Source organism: Leuresthes tenuis, unplaced genomic scaffold (genome assembly GCF_036924035.1).
Source record: "Leuresthes tenuis unplaced genomic scaffold, fLeuTen1.0.hap1 SCAF_16, whole genome shotgun sequence".
Lineage (NCBI taxonomy): Eukaryota > Metazoa > Chordata > Actinopteri > Atheriniformes > Atherinopsidae > Leuresthes > Leuresthes tenuis.
Window position 1 is genome coordinate 7460883 of NW_027325370.1, and position 19430 is coordinate 7480312.

Here is a 19430-nt window from a genome sequence, read left to right on the forward strand (position 1 = left end):
TCCGGGATTTTTTTTCCTTTTTTTTTTTTTTTTTTTTTTCTTACCTGGGAATCCCAAAGAACTTCCGGGCCCATGCTGGGATACAGGCCGAATAATTGCACAACAGAGATCTTGATCTAGTGATTGTCGAATGCATCGATATATGACAAGTGGCAAATAATGTGGTGAGGCCAAGGCCTTAAGAAGGATAAACACTTCACAGAACCCTGAAAATGCGGCGAAATTATATTTATTTGGACATATACTGACTGTAACCAGTTGGGCTGCAAGGTTTCGTATATAAATGCTTTTATATTTGTCTACATGGAAACACTCATATATAGGCTAAAAGTCTATACAGATATAGCGCCTAACATCAAGCGAGCAGATATCAAAAGCAGCTTAAATGTTGTGATGAAATGGTTTATTCTAATGCTACATTTTTTGTCACCACAAGGTGGCAGCCAACTGCAGTTTGAAAAAATAAACTGTGCAAAGATTGAACAAAAACAAGTGTGTTAATGGGTGATTATGTAAACACAGCAAAGATCTCGGTGCAGGTGATTCATTATTGTCCCTCAAACAATATGAAACCATTACTTAAAAACAATGCAGGTCAGTCAGTAAGGAAGACAGAGCCACTATTTAAATCGACGGGGTCTGTGCCACCGCAGCAGGACCTCGTAAGCCTCCTGGACCTTCATGAACATTGCCTCAGCATCGTTGCTTGGGTTGTGGTCTGGATGCCATGTCTTGGCCAACTCCCTGTAGCTTTGAGTTATCTCTTCAAGAGAGGCCTTAGACTCCAGGGACAATACCTGCAGCGTAAACACATCCAGATGCACAGATTGTAGTGACTATATTGTCCTTAACAGTACAGCACACTTTCTGTTTTAGCTCTTCAGTCATAGCTTGCTTACCTGCAGTGCCTCTTTTTCTCTCTCAGTGTAGTCTTTCAGAAGTATTTCCAAAACCTTCCTCCAAGCCTCCTCCTGATAGCCCCCTCCAGTAAGTGCACACAGGATCCGATATGGCATCAAAAGAATGTACTCAAACACACCTCGGAGCCAAGGCAGAAACCAGAACATATCCAGGAGCGCTGCTATACAGTCAGACAGGTAGTAAAGTGTGGCTGTGGTGTTGTGAAAAATACAGTAACCTAGTGGAGCAGAGAAGGCCAGCAAGGCTAGACTGAGCCTGTAAAGCCGTGGACCTGAATGAAAAATTGGGGAAATGCAACCTTAGTGAAGCTTCAAACTCAGACAGAAATCATATTATCGACGTGTAAAGGGAATCATCTGATGACATTTATATTTCACCTAATTTCCGTGTGCTGCCAGGTGAGCGTGGAGGTTTGAGCCTGCGGTGCTGTGAAGCAGTGACACTAGCAGCCAAGCTGATGGGAAGAGGCGACAGGCTGCTGCCATAGAATATTGGTGATGTTATGAGACAAGCAGTCAATGTTTTTTGGAGATCTGAGGTCTGTTGGCCAACGTTGGACACCAGATGTACACCTGTACCCACACTTAAAGGGAGAACAATCAAGTAGAAGAAACTGAGGGAGTTAAGTCCTATAAGAGCCACGGTGCCAAAGTAGATCCCAACACACACCTGTCCAGCAAATCTCACAGGGCTAACATGTGGGGGTTCCATGTTGTGAGGTCTTTTTCTTTCTTTCTCTACATCTTGATTGGCCTCACGGACATATGAAGGAATACGTATGACCTCTCTGACCCAGCCAAACCCAAATCCTCCCAGAGTTAGCATCCATAGTAGAGCATGGCTGTCTCTTCCTAAATATAGGTGGTGAAGGCCCAAAGGTCCACCTACTGCCCACAGGATGTAGGCTGCAAATACTCGTTTTACCATCCCGTGGTCTCAGTGGATCAGTGAGCAATCATCCTTATAAATACCTGCAGTGGGGTAATACAAAAATTAGTAATACTTCCAAAAATAAATGTCTGAATCTTGTAGTCTGAGACTTTATTTGGTTAGAATTGTAGAATACATATTATGTCATTACATTCTCATCATACAATCATTAGAATTTTTTTATAATTTGTTAGGCTTTTGAACACATTTTTGACCATGTCTCATTTTTTAATCTCCTGTGATAACATTACTTTCTAAATATACAACATAACATTTCATTACGAGACTATGTAATGTTGCGTGCCTATGATTTGTCAACTGCTCTTATCATTTTGCCCAGGACACTCAAAGGGATTTTCAGTCTCTGCCATCCACTCCTGTGGTTAAATAACATATTATATAAGAGGGATTTGTTTTAGCTTATGATCAGCATTATCATTTTGACTGGACTCATTCCCAAAAACAGTGATTTTTTCATTTTTACAGGAATCCTATCACACACGGTCTTCTCAAGCAGTCACAAACTGAGATAGATGGCACCAAACTGTCTTTATAGACAGACGCCATTTGACATATTTATACATTCAATATTTGGCTTTGTGTAATAAAAACAGAGCTACTTACTCAGTCCTTTATTTCAAATCCTTATTCCGAGAAATCCTTTCTAGTGCACTCCGCAGTCAAGGGTCGGTGCATGTTGCAACTTTGGACTTTGGATCATGACAATGAAATTACTCAGCAGTCTCAATACACAATGTGCATCGACATGAATGCTTGATCATCAACCAAGATGCTGAAATAAATGTTATTAAGAGCGAATGAGTTTGTTCTGTAAAGCTCTTAAGGAAGAATAGTTGGCTAACACAGTGATATATATACATTAAGACACACAAAACTTGAATTAAGTACTTTAACTATGTACTTATTTTGTGTAGACATAAAATACTCAAAAAGTAACCTGTTCCTGAAGGGAAAAATGTCCCCAGACAAATACAGATTGAACAGGTAAACTCTTTACATGCAATAAGTAAAAGTTTAGTGTAAAACATTTCTTAAGAAGAAAGTCCAGCTAACAACCTAGGTAAATAAGATACTCTCCAAGATGTTAAGATAGTCTCCAAGATTGTCTTTAAGTATCAAATGTGCAGACTGACTATTGGTATATGATATTGGCTCATCATTGCTGTCGCATTATCTTGTCAGTAACATTCCTGAACGATGTAAACAAATGTTGAGCCTTTAGAATGACTCCAACACCTCAGTGGCTCATCATAAACACATCCAAACAAAGCAAAAATCTAGTCGAGTAGGTTTCCTTTCTTTAGCGGTATTTAGAATAAGGTAGCACAAAACTTATGAAGGCACCGTACTTTAGCATGCTTAAAAGGGATTAATCCCCCCAACATTTCTAAAAAACAAAAACGTTTTTTTTTTTAAATTTTAAATTTATAAATGTGTGACATCATTTCCAGCATTCAGGAACAGAAAATAAAAAGACATAAGAGACTTAAGGGACACCTCTATAGAAACAATGCTTGACTTTAATTATGATTGACAGCTATCTTGAGCGCTATGTGAGCTCCCTCCTTCGCTTAAGCCCCGCCCCTTGACGACCCCCTCCTGTTGGGTGTTCATCAGTGTAGCAGTAGGTTAGCCGTTTAAACTCAACCCTGCTAGCGAAGGCATACATTCACGGCTGGAGTGAGAAGATGCACCGTCTTTTACATTTTTAAACAAACACCCCCGCCCCTTTAAGGCTGGGGATAGTGGTATGGTTTCGGAGAATGGAAACAGACGACGTGTCGGTTAGAGAGCAACTTTTTCACAACCGCGTCCGGGAGACCATAGTAAGTAACCCTGGGCTAATGCAGCAGTTGGTTGAAAGATGTATGGGGGTCGCCCCAAACAATACATACACGCACGCTGCTCAATCCCGTGAAAGCAAGTATTTTATCGATTTGTTGTCCCCCTCTCTCTTTCGTTGTAAACTTTCACATTTCAGTACCGAACCGTGCCCGTGACGGTACCTGATTGAGATGTTTTATTGAATATTTCTTTGGATTTAGCTTGCTCTCACTTCGTGGTGCGTAAACGCAGCGGTCTACCAAGAGTCTTTTTTTTTTTCTGTTTGAGTAAACCGTAAATTGTGCATTTGACCTGTTCTAGTTTGATTCCGTGTCTGACTAGGTTTTGTGTAAAACCTGCAGTCCCCGTTGAACTTCAGACTTGGCAGAATGACCTGATCTGTTACAGCAAGGCAGATAATACTGACCTTTAACCCCTAAAAAGCACACTGATCTCACAGACAGATGCTTTCCTGTGATTGAAAATATTACTGATATGGTTTACCTTAAAGGGAAGTGACTGGATACGTGCTGAATATTTTATCAGCAGTGGAGACTTACAATTTTGCTCTAGTTTGCTTAACTCTCAGCTCAACTTTTGAGCCTGAACTGCTGTAGTACTGGGGGGTCAAATCTGTGCAGCTACAGGAAGAAAAAAAAAACCCACTTGTTTATGAATGTAAAAAATTATATTGAAAGTGGTTGCCCTAGTCAACCAAAAGACCCTTTTCAGAGCTGCCCTGTTAATGCCACAGCATCACCACCTGTTTTGAAAGATGTTACTTTTCCAAGACTCAGATGGCTCAGGGTTTGTATTGGAAATTGTTTGTGTGATCAGTAAACCAAAGGCAAAATAATGTTAATCAAAAATGTTTTTCTTATTTGGCCACCTTCATAAGTTACCAAGTGAAACATGAATAAGATTCATATGAAAACGGTGCTTAAGTAGGAGGCTTCTTTTTTTAAGTTATGTTGTTACTAAGATATTTTACTTTACATGGCCAACTTGATCAAGTGCCTGTGTGTATTGGGATACCTTTAAATTGACATTGACCCTTTCACCTTAAGACCTAATGCTATTATCAACTGGTGAGCCACAAGTGTTCAGCTTTACAGTGCTCCCTCTCAGACTGGTGAGCTGTCCAATGCGTAATGGCGTGAATCAGACTGAAGACAAGAGGTACAATCTGGCTTGTAATCAGATGAAAAGTCAATATAAATGATTTTATGGTAGTGCATTAGTGCGCATGGTGTGCATAACGTGTACATCTATGAATGCACCATCACTTCTGCATGATACATACAGGTTTTTTATCCTCAACATATGCCAGATGACATTGTTTACAGTGAGGGCTTTGCTCATTTCAGCAAGATGTTACATTTCTTTCCTCACATGTTACAGGAGCTTGCTTTATGATGTAAGGCAAGCTGCTTGCTTTGTCTTGGTACCCGCACACTGATCAAACTGGGTATTTTTACAACATTTGAAAACCGTTTCGATAACTGCTTTCTGCTTTGAATACATTCTCGGAAGCTGAATAGTCTGAGACGGAAATGGAGAGCTCCAGATGGCATACAGTATGTGGGTCACTTACAAATAAGCCCTGGCAAGCTGAACAAATGAAAGGTCTCTTAAAAACTTGTTTTGAAAGCACGCATTGGGTTTGTCAGAATGAACATTTTGTGTTTTTGTGGGTGGTAGCTATTGATGTTTTGCTGCGCAGCATAAGGATTTCATCCTTGCCCTTCAAAGCTTTGATAATGAAAGAGTTGAGAATTGATCAAACAACGTAATTCTGACTAAAACAAGAATTCAAATCAAAGATCGGCTCCTCTGATTTGGTTTCAATAGGACTGACCACCAGTCATATTATTGAGGACGAGTGTTGGCCGTTAACAGTCAGTGCTGAAGACACAATATTGATTGCTGCATAACAATAATAATAGTAATGATTTGGGCATTTTTAAGTTCAAACCTTCACTACTGTCAGAAAAAAGTCAGTTACACCTTTTAGCAAGAAGCCTCAGTTTGATGAGCGAACAATAACTCTTTACAACCTCTGATCAGATTAAAGTGATTGTGCCTCATCCGAGGAAATAATACAAGTTAACATTCTGATAATAATGCACAAAATGGCCTCAGGGCTAATCCGCAGTTTAGCATATTGGGTCCCATCCTAAAAAAGAATAAAAACTGTGGGAAGTTTTGATAGTTGCCAAGTGTCTGTCATCACGGTTTCTGATCTGTTACAGCTAGCGGCATCTGGCAAATGCATGCAGGATTTACATCGTAGAAGTGATCTAAGTGAGATGTTATAAACGGTAGAGTGGGGAATACACGCCCACAGCCTGCAGCGTGAGCCTTGCGGGATCAGAAGGGATAAATCTCGAGCAGGATGAAAGGTCACATTAGGATCTCGCAGTGGAGAAATGGGACATTCAGCATCAACATGCACGCAGACGTCACCTTAAGAAAGGTGTGAATGTGCTCTGTGTTATTTCCAAAAGACATGGTTATGGCATATTGAAAAGGCATGTGTGAAAGAGGCTAATGTCAAGCTTTACTTGATTAGATTTTGATTAAATATGGGAACAATATCTTGCTGTTGCCTTTTTGTGAATATGATTAATTCTAAAAGCCAAATATAGCTGTGACAGAGCAGACAGGGTGGTTCTGTTTACTTGTAAAACTTAGCTTTGCTTCACTCTTTAGTGTTGATTGTAGTGCAGTGTTTCCCATATGTACCGCATGTAAGGGCAGCTGCTGTGCACAGTGGTAGTGAAGATAGGATATGGAGTGCATAGAAAAAGGACAACGAGATCGCTCAGCAGTTCAACTTTGTCTTTGGCTGAGGGAGGACTAAGAGCTACAGTACTTTCAGCTCATAAGATATGGGGTTGAGTGGAATTACAAGAATGTAAAGGCCGATGATAATTTTGAAATGTTTTGAACGAGTATTTTACATGTTTCAGTTTTGAAGAAAGGCTGGATAATCACTATATTGAAGGAAAAAAACTACATCAGATGACACAGTCCAGTGCAGTGTATTTTACAGTATATAGGATAGTGTTATACACCTCAATTGAGACTTTGGGGGCTATTACCTGCAGTGTTTTATGTTATTACTGGCTGTTGAATAGACCACATGACCTCTATACGCAGGCCGCCATGCTTTTCCAAAATGTGCTGATGCCAAGAGGCTACGAGCAAGGCCAGGTTGTTCTTTGTTTATCTAAGGTAACTACAAGATTGGGAAAGTAGTTGCATAAGTACAAGATGTACAAGTTACTCTGTAGATTTCTTTTTGCGCTGCACTGGGACTTTGTATTCAACACAGATGTCGCTCACCCCCTGCCTGCTGAAAATCCCTAAACTCTCCTCTCAGTGACCTGCTCTGTGCTGCAGGCTCCTGATCACCACCAAAAGAGGCACGTGTTCTCACAAACGTGGACTAAAAGGTGTTATTCTGCCCCTGCACTCATTTCTCACCCAACACCCATCGTGTGTTCCTTGTTTTTTTCCTATTGTTGGATTAGCCATAGCGAGCCTCTTGCCAAAAACACACAATTTTGAACAATTTATCTGAGCTGATTAGTTTTTGTATACAGCCCTTTGTTGTTAGCATGATGGAGCTTGTACGCTACTATTGATCATTCCTGCAAGCGCTGTAAAATGCTGCATGTTTTTGAATTGATGAATCGTTAAGTTTAATTCTAAATGTTAAAATGAGATGCAGAATGCAGTCTTCTTGTGAGGTTTTAGTTTGTTTTCTATTGAATTCTTCTGGGGCCGAGTCAGGGATATTGTGCTTGTCAAAGAGCACCATGAAGCAAAATAACACTAAAACGCAGCTCTGACAACCACACAAATCGTACCATATGTTCAAGTGAACAAAAATCCCTGTTTTTAATTTAGTTTTCAACTTGGTGTTTTGGAAGTCATCGTGGACAGTTTGTTGTACTCTTTAACTTGTGGAAAGTTCGTAGCGTGTCACCTTTCTCCAGAGATCCTGTCTTTGTTTGTTACTGTGTTTGACTGATGTTTTTATTGTCACATGGCACCATGAATCATCATTTATTCCAGCTCCGTGCACAGATGAAACTTACAGTTGGCTCCCATGTAGAAGGAAATTGCCTGGGTTTTCTTTGCTTTCAAAGGTAGTGACTATTTGCATTGTTCAAAGCAATTGTAATATACATGTTTAACTAATGTTCCTTCCAACTATCTTACAATTAGTTACCAAGGCTGATGATAACGGGCTGAGCCAACCGGCTGCGGTGCATTTGAGTATACGTTTGAGTGTGTGTGTGTGTGTGAGTAGTGTCTGTTGCAGGTGTTCACCCACTCTGCTGGTTTTTTTCACAGCTTGTATTAAGTGCTCTGAAAGAGGTTTAGTTTGAGTCTTGGTGTTAAAACGGTGAGCACATTGCCAGACAACAGATTGCTGACTGAGTATACATGTAACCCACATTTGAACTAATCTAATGTCAGCATATGACCTTTACAGGCCACTGTATGGGGGGGGCTATTCCTCACTGGTATTAACCCCACTCTCTCTCTTTGACTCCCCTTAATCCATTTCAGTCTCACACTATGACCCCATTCTCTTTGTTAGAATGAGTTGTAATCTTTGGACTCCATCTGCCTCGTTGCCTGAGGCAAAACAGTGATTTTTTTTTTTTTCAGCTTTTGTAACTCTTGTTTTAATTTCTTCCTCCGCTGTCTTTTGTGTCCTCTGGTTTTCGAAACAAACTAGATAACTGTGTTGTGCATTGGCAGCATTTGACTGGACAGATTGTTGACAATGTTGCATGTTCTTTATACATTAAGCTGCTTGAACTAGTGAACTATTCGGTCAAACTCGTACAAGATTCTTTTGTTTGTCTTTTGCAGATCTGTGTGCTGCTGTTCACGTGCCTTTACATGGTGTGCTACCTCATTCTTACCCACTTCAAGAAGGCTGCAGAGTTTGTCACAGGTGAGTGTTAAAGTTTCTGGGTAAGGATAGATGCCAGGCATAATTAGTGCACTTTTAGAAAGCTATCGATCAAAAGGCTTGCAGAGGGAAACCAACAATGATGACAAGCATACTGATTACGTTGGTCTTTTGGAATTTCTTTCCACCAAGTACGTTGGCAACACCTCTCAAGCAAACACAGTTCCAGTTCAGAGACTCCCTGTTCTGCAAACAAATTTTTCTTCTTCTTCTTTTTCTCTTCCCTTTATTTATTCGTATTTATCATGTTTTTGGGCAGATGTCTTTTATATTTGCATGCATCCTCATATACTAGAGTTTATACATTTGTTGGAGGGCATTTTTCAGCCGGGGACTCTAGACCTTCTGGTAGTTTAATTCTTAATCTTGGGTACTTCTAGATTAGCTTTGCACACTCTATAACTCCAAATAGTTTGTAATTATTTCAGAATGAGGGAGAGCTTTCTCTCGAGTGAAGCCTCCTTCTCAGAACGAGGAGATCTGGCTGAAGAGTCTTCTGGTTGGTCGAGTTCCTGGTGGTTCGCCGAGGCGGTGGGCAGATAAGGGAATGGTAGTAACTTGTGAATCTACTCCAGATCCTGGCTTTGAGATGCATGAGATCCAGCTGTATGTGTCTGAGCCAGAATTGGATCCCAAATAGCAAAGTGAGCAGCACGACAAACCGCCACAACGAAGATTACAGCAGTTTTGTAAATATACTCCGTACCTGCAGTTGTGCTTGTGTGAGTAGCTTCATGTTTCTGAGAGGCTGTGGAACCAACATATAGATACATTAAGTTGCCTTGTGAATGAATTTATTAACAGAAAGCATATAGTGACATTTGAAACGGATTCACTCAAAGCTTAAGGTTCAGACTTGTGTCCTTTTTAGTGATGGAGCAGTCTTAACTTGTTCATAAAACTGTTGTCCATGAAGTGTAGCAAACGACTCCAAACCTTTTGTCTGTCTTGCTGACCAAAATCAAAGGACTGCTCTCTGAAAGCTTCTTGCAACGCGATAACGTCTTCCTTTAAAATGTTCACGATGGATGACATGCAAGCTTTAGCTCCCCTGTGCATGCGCTGCCTGAAACGAAATCACTGTGGAAGGTTTTTGTATTGTTAGTGTTTGGTGATGTATCGGGTGATGGTACATCATTTTAAATCTGCAGATAAGCCAGAAGACATGGAAAAGCATGCCATATATAAAGAGAAACAACTTTCCAGCCTACCAGTTGCCATTATGTATTTTGCACTTCTTTTGGTTTCAATTATTCAAACTAAGAAAGGTCTGCTGTGGGATGGAGCTGACTGTTATATAACATGTCCAAGTAATTCTATTTGAAGCAGATGTAGGTTTTTTTGTTGTTTTTTTGTTTTTGGTATGGTAGAAACATGATCTGTATTAGCTCACCTCTGCAGAAGTATGTGCTTCAACAACTGAAGCTCAGTTGTGCCCTGCAGCCAGAAGACAGTTGCGCAATTCAACTGTAAAGAGTTGTTTGTGACACTGAGTAACCAATAGCTGCTTCTTGCACCTCAGACTATAATTTGTGATTGAACGGCTGTGACAAGTTGTACATTGGAAGACATGTGAGTCCCTTTGAGTTGTTTTGTATGTTTAGCATGTTGAATGATGCTAAGCTGTTTTTGGACCTGGAGTGTTTGAGTTCTTGATGCTACTTTTATTGACTGGCTCTTCTTTGCAGTCTCCTACCCATGAAGTTTGGTTTAGCTAGAGTCTTAGTCTAGCATGAACAAAATGTTCCAAGCGTGCTTGTCCCTTGCTCACGCCCCCCTCTCTGAGCCCTGGGAGATGTTTACTTTCTTCATCCTCATGTAGACTACCTCCTCCACAAAACAGTTCTCCCCTATGTGCCTACAGTATGTGAATAAGGTCGAGGTCCCCCAGGCAAAGTTTACCCACCCACTAACAACACGCCTTTGAACATCAGTACATCCAGCCCCGCTGCCTTTTTTTAAAAAAAAAAAAAAAAAAAAAAAAAGTCAGATTACACACGTGTGAAAGCACGTCTTCAGTTTTGTAATTAAAGGTATTGACTTGTATTTCTTGTTTCTTGCAGATGACATTGAAGATGCCACTGTCAACAAAATTGCGTAAGTGAAAACTTTGATTTACTGGACCACAGCAAACGTCTCTCACTCACTTAAAGTGCCACTGTGAAGATTTATCGCCCTCTCGTGTGTGTGTTTGCTTGTTTATACGATGTTGAGCTGGGATTGTCCAACCTCAGTGTCACTTTGTACTTTGTTCCTTCACACTGGCACCGTTACTCCTGGCTGCGTCAGCGTTTCACCGTGGCTGGTTTGCTAAGCTAAGGCTAACCACAAAGACACATGTGACTTTACTCAAAGGTTGTCTTTTTCTTTCTCCCAGGCTGTGGTTGTGTACATTCACCCTGTCTGTTGCAGTGTGTGCTGTGCTGCTTCTTCCCATCTCCATTCTTTCCAATGAGGTGCTGCTCACCTTCCCACAGAGCTACTACATGCAGTGGCTCAATGGATCTCTTATACACGGTATATCAACACCAAACAGTTAGAAATAATGACTACTACCGTTGGGGTGATGAGCTGAAAATCAATCTGGCACAGGCCCGTGTCCAAACAGATAATTATTATGGATGGAATAGATTTGACCTTGCAGAGCGAATAGCTGGGCTTTAAAACTTGTTCCAGCTGTTGATCAACTGCTTCTGTTTTACAGATGACAAACAACAACGTATACTTTGTAGGGGTAAATGGTTATGATGTAAGTCAGGCTTGGACTTACTGTTTTATGTACACACGTGGACAAAATTGTTGGTACCCCTCAGTTAAAGAAGGAAAAACCCACAATTCTCACTGAAATCACTTGAAACCTACAAAAGTAACAATAAATAAAAATTAATTGAAATTAACTCAGGTATGTCCTTTAATTGACATCACAGGTGTTTCCAAACTCATAATCAGTCAGTCTGTCTATTTAAAGGGAGACAAGTAGTCACTCTGCTGTTTGGTGAAAAGGTGTGTACCACACTGAACATGGACAACAGAAAGCGGAGGAGAGAATTGTCCCAGGACATCCGAAAAAGAAACATCTTAAAGGTGCAGGCTATAAGACCATCTCTAAACAGCTTGAAGTTCCTGTGACAACAGTGGCTCATATTATTCAGAAGTTCAAGACCCACGGGACAGTAGCCAACCTCCCTGGACGTGGCCACAAGAGGAAAATTGATGACAGATTGAAGAGACAGATCGTTCGAATTGTATCCAAAGAGCCCAGGACAACCTCCAAAGAAATTGAAGGTGAACTCCAAGGCCAAGGTACATCGGTGTCAGATCGCACCATTCATCGTTGTTTGAGCCAAAGTGGACTTCATGGGAGACGACCAAGGAGGACACCACTGCTGAAAAAAAATCATAAAAAAGCGAGACTGGAATTTGCAAAAATGCATGTTGACAAGCCACAAAGCTTCTGGGAGAATGTCCTTTGGACAGATTAGACCAAACTGGAGCTTTTTGGTAAGGCACATCAACTCTATGTTCATAGACTCAAAACCAAGCATACGAAGAAAAGAACACTGTCCCTACGGTGAAACATGGAGGAGGCTCAGCAATGTTTTGGGGCTGCTTTGCTGCATCTGGCACAGGGTGTCTTGAATGTGTGCAAGGTGAAATGAAATCTGACGACTATCAAGGCATTCTGGAGAGAAATGTGCTGCCTAGTGTCAGAAAGCTTGGTCTCAGTCGCAGGTCATGGGTCTTCCAACAGGACAACGATCCAAAACACACAGCCAAAAACACCCAAGAATGGCTGAGAGAAAAGTGTTGGACTATTCTAAAGTGGCCTTCCATGAGCCCAGATCTGAATCCCATTGAACATCTGTGGAAGGAGCTGAAACATGCCATTTGGAGAAGACACCCATCAAACCTGAGACAACTGGAGCAGTTTGCTCATGAGGAGTGGGCCAAAATACCTGTTGACAGCTGCAGAACGCTCATTGACAAATACAGAAATCGTTTAATTGCAGCGATTGCCTCAAAAGGTTGTGCAACAAAATATTAAGTTATGGGTACCATAATTTTTGTCCAGCCCTATTTCATTAGTTTTTAAAAAAAAAAAAAATTATGTTAATCAACAATTCAAAAGTAATGGCTGATTTTGATTATTTAATTTTCAATTAATTTTCATTTATTGTTACTTTTGTAAGTTTCAAGTGATTTCAGTGAGAATTGTGGGTTTTTCCTTCTTTAACTGAGGGGTACCAACAATTTTGTCCACGTGTGTAGGGCACCGTTATGATGGTAGTCTCCGTTTTTTTTCTCACATAATTTACATAATTTTTTAATTGTTGCACATTGTGCATGTGACTGTATATGAGTCCTCGTCCTTCTGCACTGTTTATCAGAGCTCTGCCTCACAGTGGCTGATAGTGGTACTGCCACAATTCTTACACTGATGAATGTTTGCGCTGAGGAAATAACATTTCTAAAATTGGTCTTCCTCCCTTTTTAGGCTTGTGGAACCTAGTGTTTCTCTTCTCCAATTTATCCCTGGTCTTCCTCATGCCTTTTGCCTATTTCTTCACTGAGTCTGAGGGATTTGCAGGGTCCAAAAAGGTACCGGTATTCACATTGTCTTACAAATAGAAGCTCTAGATTTAAAATCTGTTTCATGAAAGCTTAACTACAAGACAACAACTACGCTTGAGCTGATCAGCAAACATCTTTTATGGTTGTGTAGGGAGTAATGGCTCGAGTGTACGAAGCAGTTGTGCTGCTGTTGCTGCTGGCTCTGCTTGTGCTGGGCATTGTGTGGGTTGCATCAGCGCTCCTCCATGACAACGTAGCCCGGAAGAGCCTCTATGGTGAGTCACTCTCATTAAATCTGTATATTCTTATGGATTTGTCAAGTAGTTAAGCAAATTTCCATACTGTTGCTTTTATTGCCTTTCTTTGAATTGCAGACCTGTGGGAGTATTACCTGCCATACCTGTACTCGGGGATCTCTCTGTTTGGAGTGCTGCTGCTCTTATGTTAGTAGATCTCCATCACAATTAGAGTTTTTCATACTGTGTTGCATGACTCTTGCAGGTCATCTTGTATGTGTTTTTCTCTCCTCAGTGTGCACCCCCTTTGGGTTGTCTCGAATGTTCAGTGTTACAGGCAGCCTGCTTGTCAAGCCGCGGGTGAGTCACAGACTGACTAGAAGTCTAGAACTCACATTAACGTTTACAGCTCCACTCACACCAGGAAAAAAAAAAGCAAGGATGGGTTAAAATGGCTCCAAAAAGTACTGAATCTTAAGAAAAACCTTTTTGAAGTTTAGCTTCTGTGTAACGTCTTCTAAAATGTATGAATTCTACACAAGTTCTACAATAAGGATGTAGCACACCCTGTATAGAAGTAGTATGTCTCTGGGTTTTTGAGACATTGTCTAAATTAGGAAATACAGCTAAAGACACAAATGCTGTTACTTTGTCACAGCAAAGTACAACTTAAGATAAAGACCCTCCGTCAGATTCAGTATCAATACCTCAGCCCAGTTGTTAATATACATCTCACTCACTGATTGCTGGTGTCCTGTTTAGCTGCTGGAGGATGTTGAAGACGCGCTGAGCTGCGCCCTGTTTGAGGAAGACTCACTCTCCAGGAAACTCAACTGTAAGTTTATGACCATGATCACTCTCCTTTGCCATTTTCTAATCATTAATTTTAAAGATGACTGACTGCTTGTCTCGCTTGTATGTCTGAGGTGGAGGTGGCAGTACGTCATGCTGGGTCAAGTTGAACATGGAGGCCATGAGGAAAGAGTACCAAACAGTCCGGAGCAAGCGTGTCGCCCTGGGTAGGATTGATGAGGAAGCTGCTCTCTGCAGGGCTTTTCCCCCCCACAGTGATGAACACTGCACTGTCTTTTGTTGATGTGCACTCATTTTTTGTCTTTCCTTTTTAAATTTGGTTGGGGGTTTTTCTGTGTATCCCCTTACAGAGATGCGTAGGAAAGCGTCCCCATGGCAACGAAACTTGGGCTATCCACTGGCAATGCTTATCCTTCTTGCACTGACGGTAAGCATAATTATGACTAAATTCACAAATTCTGCCTCAACTCTTCACTTAGTAACCCACCTGGTTGTGTATTTGCTGCTTGTGTCTTCAGGTGATGTGTGTATTGCTGGTCTGTTTCAATGTGTTGGAGTTGCTGCTGGATGAGACAGCTATGCCCAGAGGAATGGAGGTGGGGGTTCTGTTTGGAAGACATTGCGAACGTGTTCGAAACCTGGTGATCAGCGTACAATGGTGATTGTTATTTTTGTGTTGTAGGATCCTCACCTGGGGATGGCCTCCTTTTCCATGTTTGGCTCACTGGGTGCTGCAGTTCAAGTTGTCCTCATACTGTATCCTTTCATCCTGAACTTGAAGTGCAGTCCCCCACCAAGGCCAACGTCCTAACTTCCATTGTTAAAGAAAGTGATTCAGATGCTCACAGATATTTAATAGGCCTTCCTTTCACCAAATTCCACAACATTGGACTTCGTTATGGAGTTAGTTTTGCAATTCTTGTGGATTGACTGTACGCACATAGAATTAACAAAGCGTTTCCATTTGGCTCTGACTCAGCTTATAACATACCACCCTCGATATTTGACCAGTGTGTTAAATGTTTAATCATTCTGTAGTGTTCATATATAACACGCTCTGATATACTCGCTGAGTATTGTTTACTACCCATGTTACTCCTCTTTCCATTGTTATCCTCAAAATAGATTTCAGCTATCTGATGGTGTCCTCAGTCGTGGGTTTCTATAGTTCTCCTCTCTTCTGTAGCCTCCTGCCTCGTTCAAAAGACACCAACCTCACACAGGTATTTTACCATGAGCTGCAGCATGTGTTTTCTCTCACAGTGGCTGGTTTTTTTTTTTTTTGTTTTTTTTTTAAAGCTTATTTTTCTATTGAAATACAACCACAACATACAATGTAGCCAATACTGCCATCCTCTGGCTGCTCTGCACAGTCTAGTTTATTCACTGTAAACCATCTATGGAAACGTCTCATTCACATTTCTTTTTTTTTTAAAAGACCACCCAAGATTAGCTTTGCCGGTGAATGGAAACACAGCCAGTAAGATATAAATCAAACTGGTGATGTTTTTTGTTTACTTTAAATCTGCTTTTCTTTCAGATCATCGCAAACTGTGTCTCGCTGCTAATCCTGAGCTCTGCACTGCCAGTCTTTTCACGCACACTCGGTAAGGGCATAGCCTATATGACATGGAGAATTTATTAAAGACCACGCCCATATTCTATAAATTAGGATGTACCATTTCAAAAAAGGAGAAAGTTGTCTTTTGAATATGTGGTTATTGCACACTGTTTTCTCTCAATGTACAACATTTAAGACAGTAATAAGCAGATAAAATGAAAGGCTCGTTATAAATGCGTATTATTTTAAGAGAATATTCGCTGCTTACCAGTTAGCCCTAGCCCCAACATGCGTTATCCTACATGCAGGCCAGCCAAGTCACTGTGGTGGCAGTCATCACTGTCATTCATCTGCCTCAACAATAAGCCTCATGCTCCGGACAGACTAGCTCCCTCATTTTGGACTGTACCTGGTAACTGTAGTCTTTGTTCTGCTCTGCAGCCTCTGAGCTTGGCGTAGCAGCACTTGAAACTGTTGTCCACTTGCTGCAGGCTCTGGTTGAAGTGGCTTACCAGCAACAGTCAAAGATGAGGATAGCTTGTTGGCAGCAACTGAACATTCAGAATAAAATGCATGGATATAGCACTATATAACTATTGTAGGCTGTGCAAACAAGTGTAGAACAAGTACAACATCTTTTTAGTCTTCTTAACTCGTTTTGATCCTGCATAGTTTTCACTAACTGCAAAAATAAATCAGTAAATGATGAAATGAATTGTAATATTAGCGGTGCATAGTACAACATATTTCCATTGCTATGTATTGATCTTGATTTTGAACGTGACAGTTGGGAAATTTGAAGAACTGCTAAATCATCAACGTAGTAGTTTTATTAGTGACCACAAGAGGGCAGATTTCTGTCATGAATGCTATGCCCACAGCTGCTGCCTGTTCTGTGCAGTCCTTTTGTAATTGCTACACTTTCTTTTACTTCTGCCTCATTCTCTCAGGAATCACCAGCTTCGATTTACTGGGAGACTTTGGTCGGTATAACTGGCTTGGGAACTTCTACATTGTCTTTCTTTATAACATGCTGTTTGCTGGTCTCACCTCTGCTTCCCTGATAAAGACAGTCACCTGGGCAGTACAGAGAGAGCTCATCCGTGCCTTTGGTCAGTCTACTTCCATTTTGAATCTTCAAGTTAACAGTATTTATATGTACATATTTTCTACTGTCTGTGGGACTCTGTTATGCTGAAATTCATAGCACTTTGATAGCTATGTCATAAGTTCCCCCACCTTTGGCCTCATTTCCCGACGGGCTGGTCTCTCTTCCTCAGATAGAAAGAATACAATTCCTTCAGGAAATTGTAAAGGGACAAGAGGAGAGTCGGGTCCCCTTGGGGACCTTCAGGCACACCGCCCTAGACCCCTCACGGCACACACACCCTCTAAACCTCCACCCAACACAAACAAGTGCTTGGACCATGGGCACGCCAAACGCACACATGCACACAATCGCCTTCCTCACAGTACAGATAGCATCTCTGCACCATGGCAGCTCTCCTGCACTTTCCCATTGCCTCCCAACTTACTTTTGTTTAGTGATTGATAGACTTTTATATAACATAAATCAGCATTTTCCCTTGCTTAACAGATTTAGTGTTCTAGTTTGTCATGATGCTCGATGTTAAGGTTAGTATTTGTTTTCTCTCTTTTCTTGCAGGACTTCACCGGCTGCCTTTAACTGTGTCACGGTCCACTGTCCCCTTCAGACTGCTTCTGGCTAGTGGACTCTCTAAAATCCATTGACCTCTTTCCTCCTCATCACTGCCTTTTCAGAACTCTTATAATCTGAGCCACTTCAGATACGCACCTGTTGGATTAAAGGAACTGGTTGTTCAGTCCCGCTGCTGGTTGGTGCATGGGTCTGGTGTTTCTGAGCCAAGTGACAGGTGAAGGCGACAAGTCTGCCTGTTAGAGCAAAGCTTGATGCGTTTTTTTTTAATAATCAGCGTATCAGGGTCCAAGTTTGTACTGCTATATGACTGCAGAGTCATCATGGGTATGACTGGAACATGGGGAAAAGGGATATATAAGCCATTGTGGCAGTGCTGCCATAGTGAGCAACGCCAGCAAATCAGATGCCTTATAAAAAGAGGATCTTTGGACAGCAGTTTTTGTGGTGACACATGTGAAAGTCAGCAGAGTTATTTTGAAATATTACACAGCAGCTCTGACATAATATCCTCTTCCTTCTTCAGGTTGACCGAGTACTCTCTCTTTGTGGCTTCCACACGCTTTTCCTCCCAATTGTACCACTTATTTAAGATCTGCTTCCATGTGTTTTGCTGGTCCAGTCTGCTCAAGTGTTGTTAGTTAATAAGTGGAAGTTGTTGGTGTAAGCGAATAGGAAGCAGTCCCTTGGCTGTCTGTGGGTCTGGAGGTTACATAGGGAACGTGTGATTGTGTTGGTTGTGGGAGATGCCTTTCAAACCCAGTTTACTGGAGGAATAATAGCATTTTCTGAGGTAATTAATTGTGAATCTGGGTTTTTGATGACCCACTTAGGGTGATGACAAGTCTATAATTTACTAAACTCAGAAAAGTGAAAGCTTTACATTTTGTCTTATGCAATATATTTGAAAGCCATGTGACACCCTTTTTTTTTTTTTTTTTTTTTTGCCAATCAAACTGTGAATCATTAAAACTTTCTGTGGGCAAGTGCAATATTTCACATGCAAAAGCACACTCTAACTTTACCAAAAGTGGTTTCAGAATTTGCCTCATCTTGTCAGGTAATTGTTCAAAAGGTTCCTTCCATCTTGTTCTTATTTGTTGGACATCAGGATGAGTGCTTGGAATGGTTTCTAAATATTTTATCAAGCAGCAAATGTGACTGTCGGGCCATAGAGTCTTTACCAAATTTTATTGTCTTTGATAATATTGATTACATAAAATCACCTTCTCGTCATCTCACAGTGTGTTAGTGATCTTGTGTTACCATTTGCCTTTGCTGCTGTATCAGCAGGTTATTTTTTTGTTGGTTTGACCAGCAGAGGACAGTGTCTGTTAAATTCAGCCCCTACCTGTGTCTCCGGTTAGATATAATGTGCATTATACATGGAACGCTGAGTTTCCTCATTGCTGTGTCTCCTTTTCTTTGAATATCCTTTTTGTATTTTTAGAACAGGAAGATTATGTGTGTGTGTTGTGTTTTTTTTTTTTTAATAATTTTTAATTTTTTTTTTATTATTATTATTTCAGGGCATTTTGGGATCCTTGCTTCATATTTTGATTCAGTACTCTTACAACACTTGAGTCTATATTTGAGACAAAAGAATATTTAAAGTTGTTCAAAGATTTTAAAAAAGATGGAAGTTTGCTTTTTAACTGTTCTGGTGTTTTCTTAAATTGTTCTCTCTTTTTTAACATCGTTGTTTCAGTGTTATGAGCAGGAAGCAATAAAAATATGTTTGAATTTTAACTTATTTGTGTCCTTTTGGGTACACATCAAGGTTCCTTTTTACTGGAAGCCATTTCTTTGATGCTGTTACATTTTAAGAAATGTAGCAACACTGAGCAATCTGCTGTGTGTGTGTGTGTGTGTGTGTGT

At 40.8% G+C, this 19430-nt stretch overlaps 2 protein-coding genes across 3 annotated transcripts; one reads left to right on the forward strand and one right to left on the reverse strand.

Annotated features, from left to right (window-relative positions):
• Window positions 1–213: 213 nt before the first annotated feature.
• Window positions 214–2574, reverse strand: dnajc22 (DnaJ (Hsp40) homolog, subfamily C, member 22). Its single transcript, XM_072367282.1, has 4 exons — window positions 2476–2574; window positions 1299–1892; window positions 900–1192; window positions 214–797 (listed from the first exon to the last, which is right to left on the reverse strand). Exons 2-4 carry the CDS (start codon window positions 1846–1848, stop codon window positions 621–623), a joined length of 1020 nt encoding a protein of 339 aa, XP_072223383.1. The 5' UTR covers window positions 1849–1892; window positions 2476–2574; the 3' UTR covers window positions 214–620.
• Window positions 2575–3489: 915 nt separating this feature from the next.
• Window positions 3490–19430, forward strand: lmbr1l (limb development membrane protein 1-like). 2 transcript variants are annotated; one of them, XM_072366601.1, is made up of 17 exons: window positions 3490–3698; window positions 8590–8674; window positions 10756–10789; window positions 11070–11209; window positions 13188–13291; window positions 13416–13539; window positions 13639–13707; window positions 13796–13860; window positions 14263–14335; window positions 14427–14519; window positions 14664–14740; window positions 14832–14909; window positions 14996–15069; window positions 15446–15536; window positions 15854–15920; window positions 16825–16986; window positions 17541–19430. In XM_072366601.1, the coding sequence occupies exons 1-17, from the start codon at window positions 3636–3638 to the stop codon at window positions 17624–17626; spliced, it is 1485 nt and encodes a 494-aa protein (XP_072222702.1). In that variant the 5' UTR covers window positions 3490–3635; the 3' UTR covers window positions 17627–19430. The 2 variants fall into 2 exon arrangements, with proteins under 2 accessions (XP_072222702.1, XP_072222703.1); XM_072366602.1 differs by lacking the exon at window positions 3490–3698 and having other exon boundaries at window positions 8592–8674; window positions 11105–11209; window positions 17541–19429.

Bases quoted from the DNA above. Each gene is read 5' to 3' on its own strand.
- dnajc22 (XM_072367282.1), bottom strand. From the start codon at position 1,848: ATGGTAAAACGAGTATTTGCAGCCTACATCCTGTGGGCAGTAGGTGGA. The intron at 1,193-1,298 runs GTGAAATATAAA...TTTTTCATTCAG, and splicing joins TGGCAGCACACGGAAATTAG to GTCCACGGCTTTACAGGCTC. The intron at 798-899 runs GTAAGCAAGCTA...TTTACGCTGCAG, and splicing joins GAGAAAAAGAGGCACTGCAG to GTATTGTCCCTGGAGTCTAA.
- lmbr1l (XM_072366601.1), top strand. From the start codon at position 3,636: ATGGAAACAGACGACGTGTCGGTTAGAGAGCAACTTTTTCACAACCGC. The intron at 13,861-14,262 runs GTGAGTCACAGA...TGTCCTGTTTAG, and splicing joins GCCTGCTTGTCAAGCCGCGG to CTGCTGGAGGATGTTGAAGA. The intron at 14,741-14,831 runs GTAAGCATAATT...TTGTGTCTTCAG, and splicing joins TTATCCTTCTTGCACTGACG to GTGATGTGTGTATTGCTGGT.